Source organism: Mus caroli, chromosome 2 (genome assembly GCF_900094665.2).
Source record: "Mus caroli chromosome 2, CAROLI_EIJ_v1.1, whole genome shotgun sequence".
In the NCBI taxonomy this organism is placed as follows: Eukaryota; Metazoa; Chordata; class Mammalia; order Rodentia; family Muridae; genus Mus; species Mus caroli.
In genome coordinates, this window is record NC_034571.1 from 147590133 (window position 1) to 147600737 (window position 10605).

The following is a 10605-nucleotide window of genomic DNA, read 5'->3' on the forward strand; positions in this document are numbered from 1 at the left end:
ACAAAGTCAGGTCCACATCAGTCTTTAAAATAAAGTTCTTTAATAGTCTCCATTTAATCGGTTTATTTGCTGTTAATAAACTGGCAACACAGGAGGAGCCAAGGGTAAGCTCTCAGCCAGGCTCCCGTGTCTGGGCTCAGGCAGGCACAGGCACTCCATGCCCCAAGGGATGGAGAGAAAAGGCTCCTCCCACTTCTGGGGAGCCTCCTGGATGAACACAGTGGCCAATGAGCAAAGAACCAGAGGAGCTAAAGGAAGACAAGGGAGGTGAGGAAGGGAGAGATGGGCAGACCCGGGGGAAGGCAGCATTCTCCGATACCCACCCCTGCCCAGGGCTCAGGAGCCTCTCTGCCTGCGTCCTGAGGCCAGGGAGGTTTGGCTCACAGGGGTCTGCATCTTCCTCTCCATCAGGACTGATGGGAGAAGCTCAGACAGATGGTTTCCCATGTTTCCCTTCTCTGGCAGGCCAGGGCTCCAGGATTGCGAGGGAAAGGTGGGCATGGTGCCATTGTCCTTACCCTGGGGACAGTGAAGAAACAGGCTCCCCATGACCTGGGCCCTCAGACCCAGGAGACAAGAGCTTCTAGGATGTTCCTTCCACTGAGCCTGCACCTGGACACCCGGGGTGGACAGAGCACTGGGGAGGCAAGAGGGACAGGGATGGGCAGAGTGCGAGGCGGCACGTGCACTCTGGCTCACTGCACTCGCCCCTGCCCGGCAGCTTCTCGAAGCCTGGCTCAAGGTCACTCCTCAGTGAAGTCTCTGTCTATGTCCATGTAGGGCTCCTCAATGTAGCTGACGAGGGCAGAGGGCGACTGGCGGTCTGGGTTCAACAAGATGGACACTGTCTCCTTCCAGTACGAGAAGCTGATGCAGGAGCTCTGAGTGAAGAGCGAGAGGGTTGGGCTGTGCTTAGCAGAGGACGGGGCTCACATGCCAGTGTCCTCCCACTGTCACTCAGGGTGGGGCACTCACATTCTCCAGGCAGGTGCTGTCCTTGTCCTTGTGCAGGTAGTGCTGCTGCCAAAAGCGCAGCAGGTTGTGGAAGTTGTTGAGCAGGAAGCCGGGGTATTTCTTGCTGTGCTCCATTCGCTGTAGCAGCCGCAGGTACAGGGGCAGCCGCTCTTTCCGTCGGGCCAGCATCAGGATTACCAGGCTGGTGTTGAGGCAGCTGACGTTCTCCTGCAAGGTCAAAAGCAGATGGACTGGGTGCATGTCAGCAGCCTTAGGATGCCAGTAAACCTGGAAGCCACAGGGCAGGGAAGAGGGTATCCTAGGCCCACACAATGGCGCAGCAGTCCTGGGCACCCCCTGTGCCCTATTCCCACCTACTACCATTCACACTGACAAGAGTACTGGTCCTCGTCTATACTTTGGTTCAGGCGTGACTTCTTCCAGGAGCTTCTTTGCCCTGCCAGGGCTGGGTACACAAGCTAAGTGTGCAGTTATTCACGTAAGCATTTTAGTGCTGTACTAGGCTGTGAGCTTCAGAAACAAGAGTCTAGTCTACCTTGTTCACCAAGCATCCCCAGCCCCAGGCCTCGCCTCCCAGCATGTTGGCAACAGAAGACCACTGCTCAGAGGTGCCAGCATGACTCCCATCTTAGAGAAGGGGTGGGAGGCTGGAAGAGAAGGCTGCCAGTTAGTGAAGGAGATGGGACAAAACTCAGGTCCAAGCCCATAGCCTACTGCAGTCAGAAGGCAGGGGCTGGGCACATGGGGAAGAACACTGGCCCGGAGTCAGAAGAATGCAGTGCCAAACTCATCTCTGCCCCAACTGACTGTGACTTCAGGATATCTGGTCTTAGTTCCCCTGTAAACTGGGGCACTGGGCAACACCCTAGGAAGCACTGTTTCCAGAAAGAAGGGAGGAAACCCAGACATGTTGGCCTTCAGGATAAGAGAGGTGGTTTCCAGTCTACCCCTCTGACTGCTCATTGGCAGGGGATCTCACCTGGGTTAGCGTCTGCACGTGGATGATATTGATGAGGCGGAAGAGGAAGGACATTTGCGTGGGCACCTGGGATATGTAGGCAAGCAGGCGGCACTCGGACAGGACCTCGGCCACTGTGGAAGAAGGCAGAGGCATAACATCAGGTCCATGCCACAGGCCAGGTCCATTTGGGTCCTGACTCTGCAGCTGGGGCTCTCACCACCAGAACAACTATGTTAAGGGTTGGGGAGGTGGCTCAGCAGTTAGGACCTCCTGCTACTCTTCCAGAGGACCTACAACGGTGGCTCTTCAGGGTATGCAGTACCTTCTTCCAGCTTCTACCTACTCCTGTACTTATTACACACACAATCCCATATACAATAATTCAAAATAAATCTTTACAAACAACCACAAAAACCCAGCTTTCTTAAAAGCTGCAGTAGCTGGTCAATCTCCAATGTTTGGTCATCAGGCTGCACCAAATCTCAGAGACCCCACTGGTCCTTAGAACCACACTCAGTGGCTCTTCCTGCAGCTCCCTCCCAGCTTGGCACCAGCTCCAGCTCCTATAACACACTCCTTCTCAGGAAGACTCACTAACACTGCTGCACAAGCACAAGCATCAGGAACCCATGTGGCAGTATACATCTAAAACCCCAGCGCTGGGGTCACACAAGCAGGTAGACCCCTGAAGTCAGCCAGCCTAGTCAAACCCATGAGCTCCAGGTTCAGCAGGAGACTCTGTTCAAACACTGAAGGTAGGAAGAGCCCCGATATCAACCTCTGGTCTCCATATCTGCATACATACCCACACATACATAAACCACACACAGAGAAACAGTCTATCTTAAACTTGCCAGAACTCTTAAGGAGACTGGTTTGCCATAGTTCTCACACATCTGTGTCCATTGCTGTGGTAAGGGTGAAGGAGTACTGAACATACTACTGGGAAGGCATTGCACTGATTACATCAGAGTGTATGTCACCAGCCTCCTAAAACAGACCCTTCGGAGAAGCAACAAGAGGTAAATGGTCTAATTATCCATTACAGGATGCTTTTGGTACCAATGACAACGATGAGGAACACTGTCCATTTTTGGAAGTGTTCATAAACTTGTGACAATCTGTTTGATGCCACAGACCTTTTAGGGAAAAAGGCACAGATGTACACATGTGTTACTACACACGATTCTAGGTGAGGTCTGACACACCCACCACAGCTGCATACTATAGTCCTGTGCAGAAAAACAGAATGAAGGGACCCTGTTCAATCCAAGCAGTCAGTTTAGAAGGCAGCTTTTTCTTTACTAAGATGGCACACTTGCTCATTAAAGGAAGCAAACCTGTGGAGAAGTTGACACATCGAGCTTGGTCAAGACTGTCCTCCTGACCCAGGCACACAATTCCTCGCTGGAGGCCAGGTGCCTGGCAGTTAGACTGCACCCATGTGCCCTGGCACCTTGGCCTCCTCACCTTTCATGTCCACCTGGTTTTCAAATCGGTCCAGTGACAGAGTGACACAGCGCACCAGCATGTTGGAGTCCACTAGCGAGCTGTTGATCTGTTTCAGGAACACCTGGAACTGGAGCAGAGATGGTGCTTGCTGGGAGGCTGCTGGCCAGGGCACCACCAACCTTCTACCCCAGCTCCACTACTCTGCAGATGGGACACCGAGTGGCCTGCTAAGATACTCTAATAGCCAAAGTTCTCAGCCCAATAGTCTTAGGGTCTGGCTTGAAGACCGACTGTCCCACCAGATCCCAGACTCTTCCAACTGCGTGACCACCCCTGAAGATGGGCAGGCCAAAGCTTACAGACAGCTGGTACTTCAGCCAACAGCACGGAGCCCTGGGCGAGCCCTACCTTTGCATCAGTGTTGATATATTTATTGAATCTCTTGAATGCATCGACGTTGAACTTCATCAGCTCTCCCAGGAGATCAAAGTAGCTCTGGAGTACATCCCTAGACTTGCACTCACTGTCCACAATGCAGTATAAGATGTGCTGGGTCAAACAGGGGATAGAGTGAACGAGTGGATGGGTCTGTCCCCCACCCCCATCTGTTTGCCACTCAGGCCTGGCCTGGAGCTCAGACTACCCACTTGGTTCAAGCAAGCATACAGGTGGATGAAACCTACGACTTTGTCTAGGCTCTTTTCTGAGGATACTGGTGGCTCCAAGGACAGAACCAGGTGGCTGGCCTCAGCAGGGGGAACAGGGTGGGTAGATGGTACTCTCTTTCCCAGGCTCCCACACAACGCCTCTGACTTGCTCTGCAGCTACCTACATGGTTCTCTGTCTCCAGACCTAACAAGGGCTGCTGCCCTAAGCACTAGGGCCTAGGATTGAAGAGCAGGGCACATATTCTGACCCTCTGCACTGTCTTATGTTTACCAATAAAACCGCGTAGAACACACACAAATCACTAAATGGTTACTGAGAACGGTAAGCCAACTTAACTCCTCGACAGGGAACTGTTCCCTGCTCCCATTCTGGTTTCCCCTCCCTCCCTCTCTTCATTCCTGCTTTGATTTTTTGTGAAACAGGGTCTGCCTTGAACTTGAACAACTCCTGCTTCTGCTTCTAAAGTGCGGGGTCTCCAAGCTCAGTTCATTTTCTTGAGCTTACATGATTGGCAGCTGCTTTCCTTTACAGTTCATGGTTCCATGTTCATAGTCATTTCCTAAAGACACCAACTGTAATTCTGGCTATTTGCTCTCTCTTCAAATTCCTTTTGCTACATGCCATTAATCAATATGGAAATGTCATTACTTTTACTTCCTTACATCACTGCCCCCTCCCACAGCTCCTCATCCCATTCCTCCTCCCCACTTTCTCCAAGAGGATGTTTCCCCCTCACTCCCACCCACCAGGCTTCCCCACTCCCTGAAGCCTCAAGTCTCTCATGGGTTAGGCGAGTCTTCTCCCACTGAGGCCAGACCAGGCCGTCCTCTGCTGTATATGTGTCGGGGGCCTCGGACTAGCTTGTGTATGCTGCCTGGTTGGTGGCTCTGTTAACTTTTAATCAATACCAAATTATCCCCAGGGTCAAAGGGCTTGCTGGGTAACTCTGTATTCTAAATTCCTACACAACTACCTGAGTCCTTTAGCCCCCAGTACCTACAGGGAGCCCACAGCTGGCAACCCAGGGCCAACCCTGGAACAATGTGCACTAGGAACAACCAGAAAAGGTCTGTTCCTGACCAAACTCTTTAAGGCTCAGAATGAAGAATCAATGTGAGGGGCTGGGCTGGGGAGGTCAGCTACCCGACACCCTGCTTCCTCCAGCATACCTCCAGAAGGCCTCGCTTCAGCAGGAACATCTGGTCTGCATAGGAGGTGGTCCCTCGGAGGAAACTTTCCACAGCCCGGGCTTGCCAAAACCTGCAACCCAAGTGTTGACCCTGGACCAGGCGGCTTTGGCTGCCCTCCCCTGGTGCAGGCTCAATGCCCCCAGAGGCAGAGTGGTTTGCAGCCCAGTGTCTAATATTTATTTAACATTTCCCAGTCTGTGCCCCAGTCCTAGGTCTTGAGGACAGAGCAATAAGCAAAAGGATCGCCATTCTCATGTATGGTGCTCACAGCTCGGCAGGGGCCAGTCTTTCATTGTGGCTGGACCAGAACATGTTTCTATGGTATATGGGCATACACAGTGGCATCTGGGCTCAAAGAGTGGCTTCTAGTAAGTTCCATGTAAAACCACTCTAGGCTTTCCACTCTCAGAATACTGGAAAGACATAGACCTAGAAGCCAGGGATGTGTGGCCAGCAGAAGGGTTTGTGTGGCGACGTCACTGAGTTCATATGCATTGAGCTGGTCTAGATAGGAGCCAACAGACACTGAGTGGCCCAGAGACTCAGCTGGGATATCTGAGGGAGGGTCTGAATAGGTGAGGCTAAGATGACAGGAACCCTGTAGGGACAGAGCCCTGTACCCAGGCCTGGTGGAATCCTCTTGTCCACAACCTTTCCAAGCCCCCTCCCCCGCCCCCCGCCACCCCCTTCGGGCGGTTCCTGGCTCTTTTTCTTCCCATACTGCACTGAAGCAGGTTTCTTTCCTTTCATGCTTACTTCCCATGATCCCAGGTAGTCACATCGGCATAGCCTGGATCCATTTGTGCTCTACCTCTCTAGTGACAGCCTGATGAATGATCACCTACCTCCTAGAATACCCTGCTGGCATGTGACAAGGACACACACACTTACCAGCTGAATCCCATAGAGCAGGCAGCTGTGAGGCCACCTCCCCAACCTTAAGGAGTAGGTATTGGAGACTAACCCATTGGGAACCCCCTGGCTCCTAGACCCCTCACAAGCACAGCTCTCCTTACTCACCTGAATGAAGACTCCGCTGGCTCCTTCTTCATGACCTGCAGCAGCCGAGTTAGTAAGCCCCTCTTGCCGTCACACACCAGACTCCTGAAATCAAAGGGACAGACAGCACTGGTGACAGAACTGAATGGCTAAGAGGGGCCACTGAGCCAGTCCTGTGTTGGTGTGGATGGAGGAAAGGTCAGGCAATGTCTGAGCCTGCAAGGATGCTTTCTTGCTCCACTGTGTGCCAGGACCTCAGAGACTGCAGCCGTCAGCTCAATGGCCAGGTGCATTTCTCCTGCACCTTAGGCGGGTTCCCCTCCTCAGATCCACTGGCCAGAGGCAGAGCACACCCATGGCCAGATGGGGCTCCAAACTGCCAGAAGGCGGCCATTTACATCACAAATGGGTTTAATCCAGGCCACGGCAGAGTATGCCAGATGGAATAAAAAAATCTGTGCCAATTGGGCAGTGCCCAGAGTTCTTTATCCTGCCCAGGGTCAGTTCCAGCTCAGCTGTGGGCTTCCAGGCCTCGGCTTCCCGGCTATGAGGCAAAGGCAGCAGTAGGTAAGAAAATGATTAGGCCTGTCACAGTGGCAGGTGTCTGGGCCCTTAAACTCTCTCTTCACACGGCAGCTCCATTTCCAGCCCCTGCAGACGCTGGGGCACCAATGGATCCATCTTCTCAGGAAGAAGTTGGGGATTTCTGACTGTAGCTGCTAGATTAGGGCCACACTTCACAAGCCCCCATGAGCCAGGCATGGCACTGTGTTGATCCCAAAGATGAGGTAGACACAGGACAGAGGGCGAAGGGTTAGCTTCTTCTTGTCCTGCTTGGCACAGCTGCCACTGGGCAAGAAATGAGGATACCAGTAAAGGGGTCATGATTTGCATGGGATAAGGTGGAAGGACAGAGTATAGCTGACCTTTGCTGTCATATACATGTAGAGAGGAAGATGACGATGGCACTTCCTTCTGAGGCTGCTGTGATCCTCAGTTAGGAAATGCAGGAGATGTGAGGATCTAGCTCACAAAGCCAGTGGGGTGGTAGCTACGTGTGAGGAAGCACAAGTATGCAGCCCCGCGTGTGCCCCGCTGGGAGCCCTGTATCCACAGCGGTCCCCACAAGGATCACCTGTCAGTGTTGAGGACAGCCTCCACCTCAGGGATGTTGGCTTTCAGCGAGATGGCACTGAGCTCATTTAGTTCCTGGTTGTTGAGCAGCAAGTACTTGTTCCTGAAACAAACGGGTGCAAAGGGTAAAGGGTGGGGCTGGGGCTGCTGAGCAGCTCTGCAGCGGGCACAAAGTCTGCTCTGCCCACTGCTGTCGGGAGGAGCACTGAGAGTCCCCCAGCACTTCTACACGTGCTTGTCATTCCTAACAAGCCCTTCCTCGGCACCTCCAGGTCTCCATGTTAGACACTGAACACTTCTCTATGACTTCTCAAAGTCACCTGTACTTCAGCACATTTGATCCCGTCTGCCATCTCAGTCCTGAGCCTAGCCCTGCTGCAGCATTCTCAGTGGCCAGAGTCACAACGCAGAGGCCTGACCAACTGTGACACAATCTCTCCTCTTCCTTCCCTCCAGGCTTGTCATTACGGCCTGTGCAGCACAGAAGCGCTTCCTCAGCTGTTTCTCACAGGAAGGGAACCCTCACTCAGCTCCTTAAGTGATTTTTTTAAAACAGGACTTGGACCATGTCATTATTGAAAATGCTTACCCTAATTCTCACACCTCTGTTGTGTGAACACCTAGGGAGGGATCATATCTTTGAGGCCCTGTGCAGCCAGGCCACCTCTGTGGCTACAATTAACTGAGCAGCTCACACCTGCCACACCATCTGGCCACTCTGGTTTTCATGACCACGCCATATCCTCCTACAGGGTTTCTCTATGTGGGAGCCTTCTGGCTCAATTCTCTCACGCTGCCTCTTCATCCCAGTCAGGCCTCTGTTCACAGATTGCTTCTGCAATAGTCACTGAGCACCGCCAGCCAGTCAGGACACTTGACAACTGTGCTTTCACGGAGTGTGCTCTTTTGTTCCCACACACCATGCCTATTTGTCATCAGGCATTCTGTAACTGGTGACCTTCTCTAATGGTAAACTTCCTCTCCCAAATGTACCCTACATGACAGCAGGGATCAGAGTATTTCCACTGAGCCAGGTACAAAGAAGTACTGATTTAGAATCTGATGAAAGCTAGGACAGGGACGGACACACACACACACTCGGTATAATTCTGTCAACTACAGATGCCCTCAGCCACAGATGTTCTCACAAAACAGAATCACAAAAGAAGAGACAGAGGCTCCTAGGCAGCACTGTCCTCAGGCATGCTCTATTAACTTGTACAACATTGAGAACTCAGGCTGCCCCAGGCTGCCGTGGGAACCCCTCCTCTGGGCCCTTCATGGAGGCCTTCAATCCAGTGTATCCACTTCTCTGTGCACACAGTCGTCAGGTCCTTACCCTAACACCACAGCCAAGAATCCCATGTTTCCCCCTCCCTTGCACTGTTTCCCTCATAGTGGACAATCATTTTCTTATACATTCTCCACTAAAAGCTTAATCATTAAAAATCAGAGACTATCTCAAAAAAGTGGGAAGGGGGAGCCAACACACTTCACTGTAGAGGTGGGAGCCTCCATGTTTCCAGTCAGGGACTCTGCGGCTAAGAGGCTAGTCACTGCACAAGGGTGTTGCTCCCAGGGCACAGAGGGACAGCACTTTCATCCTCTGATGGTGGCTATGAGGGCAGAGGAAAGATCCAGTGCCCAGATGGAAGGAAGGGTTGTCAACCTACAGGGCTGAGGAGCACAGCCTCACAGATACTGGGGGCTCCCACCAGCCCTACAGACTGCTCCTGGGTCAGAGAACAGAGAAGCTCAGGGGAGGGGCCTGCAGGAGAGAAGCTCAGGGGAGGGGTCTGCAGTCGATGCCTCCAGGGGATACTTACTCATGGTGGTCACTGAAACTCTGGAGAAGTCTCAAAAACTGGATCTTCAAGGTGATGTCCTAGAACACATATTAAAGCAACGTTTGTCACAACACTTGTACATAAAACAAGGCTGGGCTCTGTCTTGCTGGGCTCTTTTCTCCCTGTCTTGCTACACTGCTTCTTTTGCGTCCCTGTCCTCCAGCACAATGAGGGTCTTCCATTTTTTTTTTAATTAGATATTTTCTTTATTTACATTTCAAATGTTATCCCCTTTCCTAGTTTCCCCTCCACAAACCTCCTCTCCTCTACCCCCTCCCCCTGCTCCCCGAGGGTTTTTTAGGTGGAAAAGTCAGACCTTCATGGCTGACCAGTGTCAAGGTAAACTAACGTAGACCTTTTCTGCTAACAACATCCTAGACTATTGGATTTAAAAACTAAAATCATCTAAGTCCCTTTCCACATGAGGCTAGTTTAGAAGCTCAAAAGGGAAACCTATTGGTCTCAGAAAGGTCTGGCCTTGAGAGCTCAGCAGAGACGCTCAGGAGCTCAGGAGCCCGTGGATGGTGAGAGACCGAGTTAAACACGGCTATGGTTTCTGTGTCCTACAGTGACCAGGACGAGCCGAGCTGTGAGCTGCTTAGGCTTGGCTAGAGAAGTAAGAAATCCTGAAACTGAGCACGAAACCGGCTCCTCTAAAGCGCGAGCCAAAGTGTGTCCAAGGCGGAGGTGGCAAAGGTCCCCAGGAAGGCTGCCACCAAATATCAGAAAACGACACACATGCCACCCCAAGTGTGTGAAAACCCAGACACAAGCTGCTGGCACCACAGCAGCATCTCCAAGAGACCATAAGGAAGTGAGTAAGAAGCCATTAGAGAAAGATTACAAAAGCAAAAGCAGAAGACATAGGATTACACAATGAACAGAGACCAAGCGCTCAGTCCCCTGTAGTCAGACACGCCATCTAGAAAGACTCACTCTAAATTACTAACTCAAATGGAAGAATGAAAAGCAACCTGATAAGGTTGGAGGCAGGGCACTGAGGTTAAGTCCCACAATGCAGGTTCGAAAACCCACGGCACTAGGTCCTGCTAGCACATCAGGTCTTTTGGGCCAGAGTTGTGGGAAGGTGGGGCTCTGAGGGCAATAGGCACATGACCCTCCCAGTCCAAGAAAACAGATTCAGAGGTTCTGGGACACAGTCAAAGGTGAGTGGCATGGGAGCTGGTGAGATGGCTCAGTGGTTAAGAGCGCCAACTGCTCTTCCAAAGGTCCTGAGTTCAAATCCCACCAACCACATGGTGGCTCACAACCATCCGTAACGAAATCTGATGCCCTTTTCTGGAGTGTCTGAAGACAGCTACAGTGAACTTACATATAATATAAATAAATAAATCTTAAAAAAAAAAAAAAAAAAAAA

At 51.8% G+C, this 10605-nt stretch overlaps 1 protein-coding gene across 2 annotated transcripts in view; it reads right to left on the reverse strand.

Annotated features, from left to right (window-relative positions):
* Positions 1–17: 17 nt before the first annotated feature.
* Positions 18–10605, reverse strand: part of Trpc4ap (transient receptor potential cation channel subfamily C member 4 associated protein) — a 56898-nt gene continuing 46310 nt past the window's right edge. For both annotated transcript variants that reach the window (XM_029469312.1, XM_021183646.1), the window contains exons 11-19: positions 9207–9265; positions 7382–7483; positions 6268–6351; positions 5227–5317; positions 3797–3937; positions 3407–3515; positions 1955–2067; positions 976–1182; positions 18–881 (exon numbers count right to left, since the gene is read on the reverse strand). In XM_029469312.1, the coding sequence (XP_029325172.1) occupies positions 744–881; positions 976–1182; positions 1955–2067; positions 3407–3515; positions 3797–3937; positions 5227–5317; positions 6268–6351; positions 7382–7483; positions 9207–9265 (1044 nt within the window). In that variant the 3' untranslated portion in view covers positions 18–743. The remainder of the gene's footprint in view (positions 882–975; positions 1183–1954; positions 2068–3406; positions 3516–3796; positions 3938–5226; positions 5318–6267; positions 6352–7381; positions 7484–9206; positions 9266–10605) is intronic.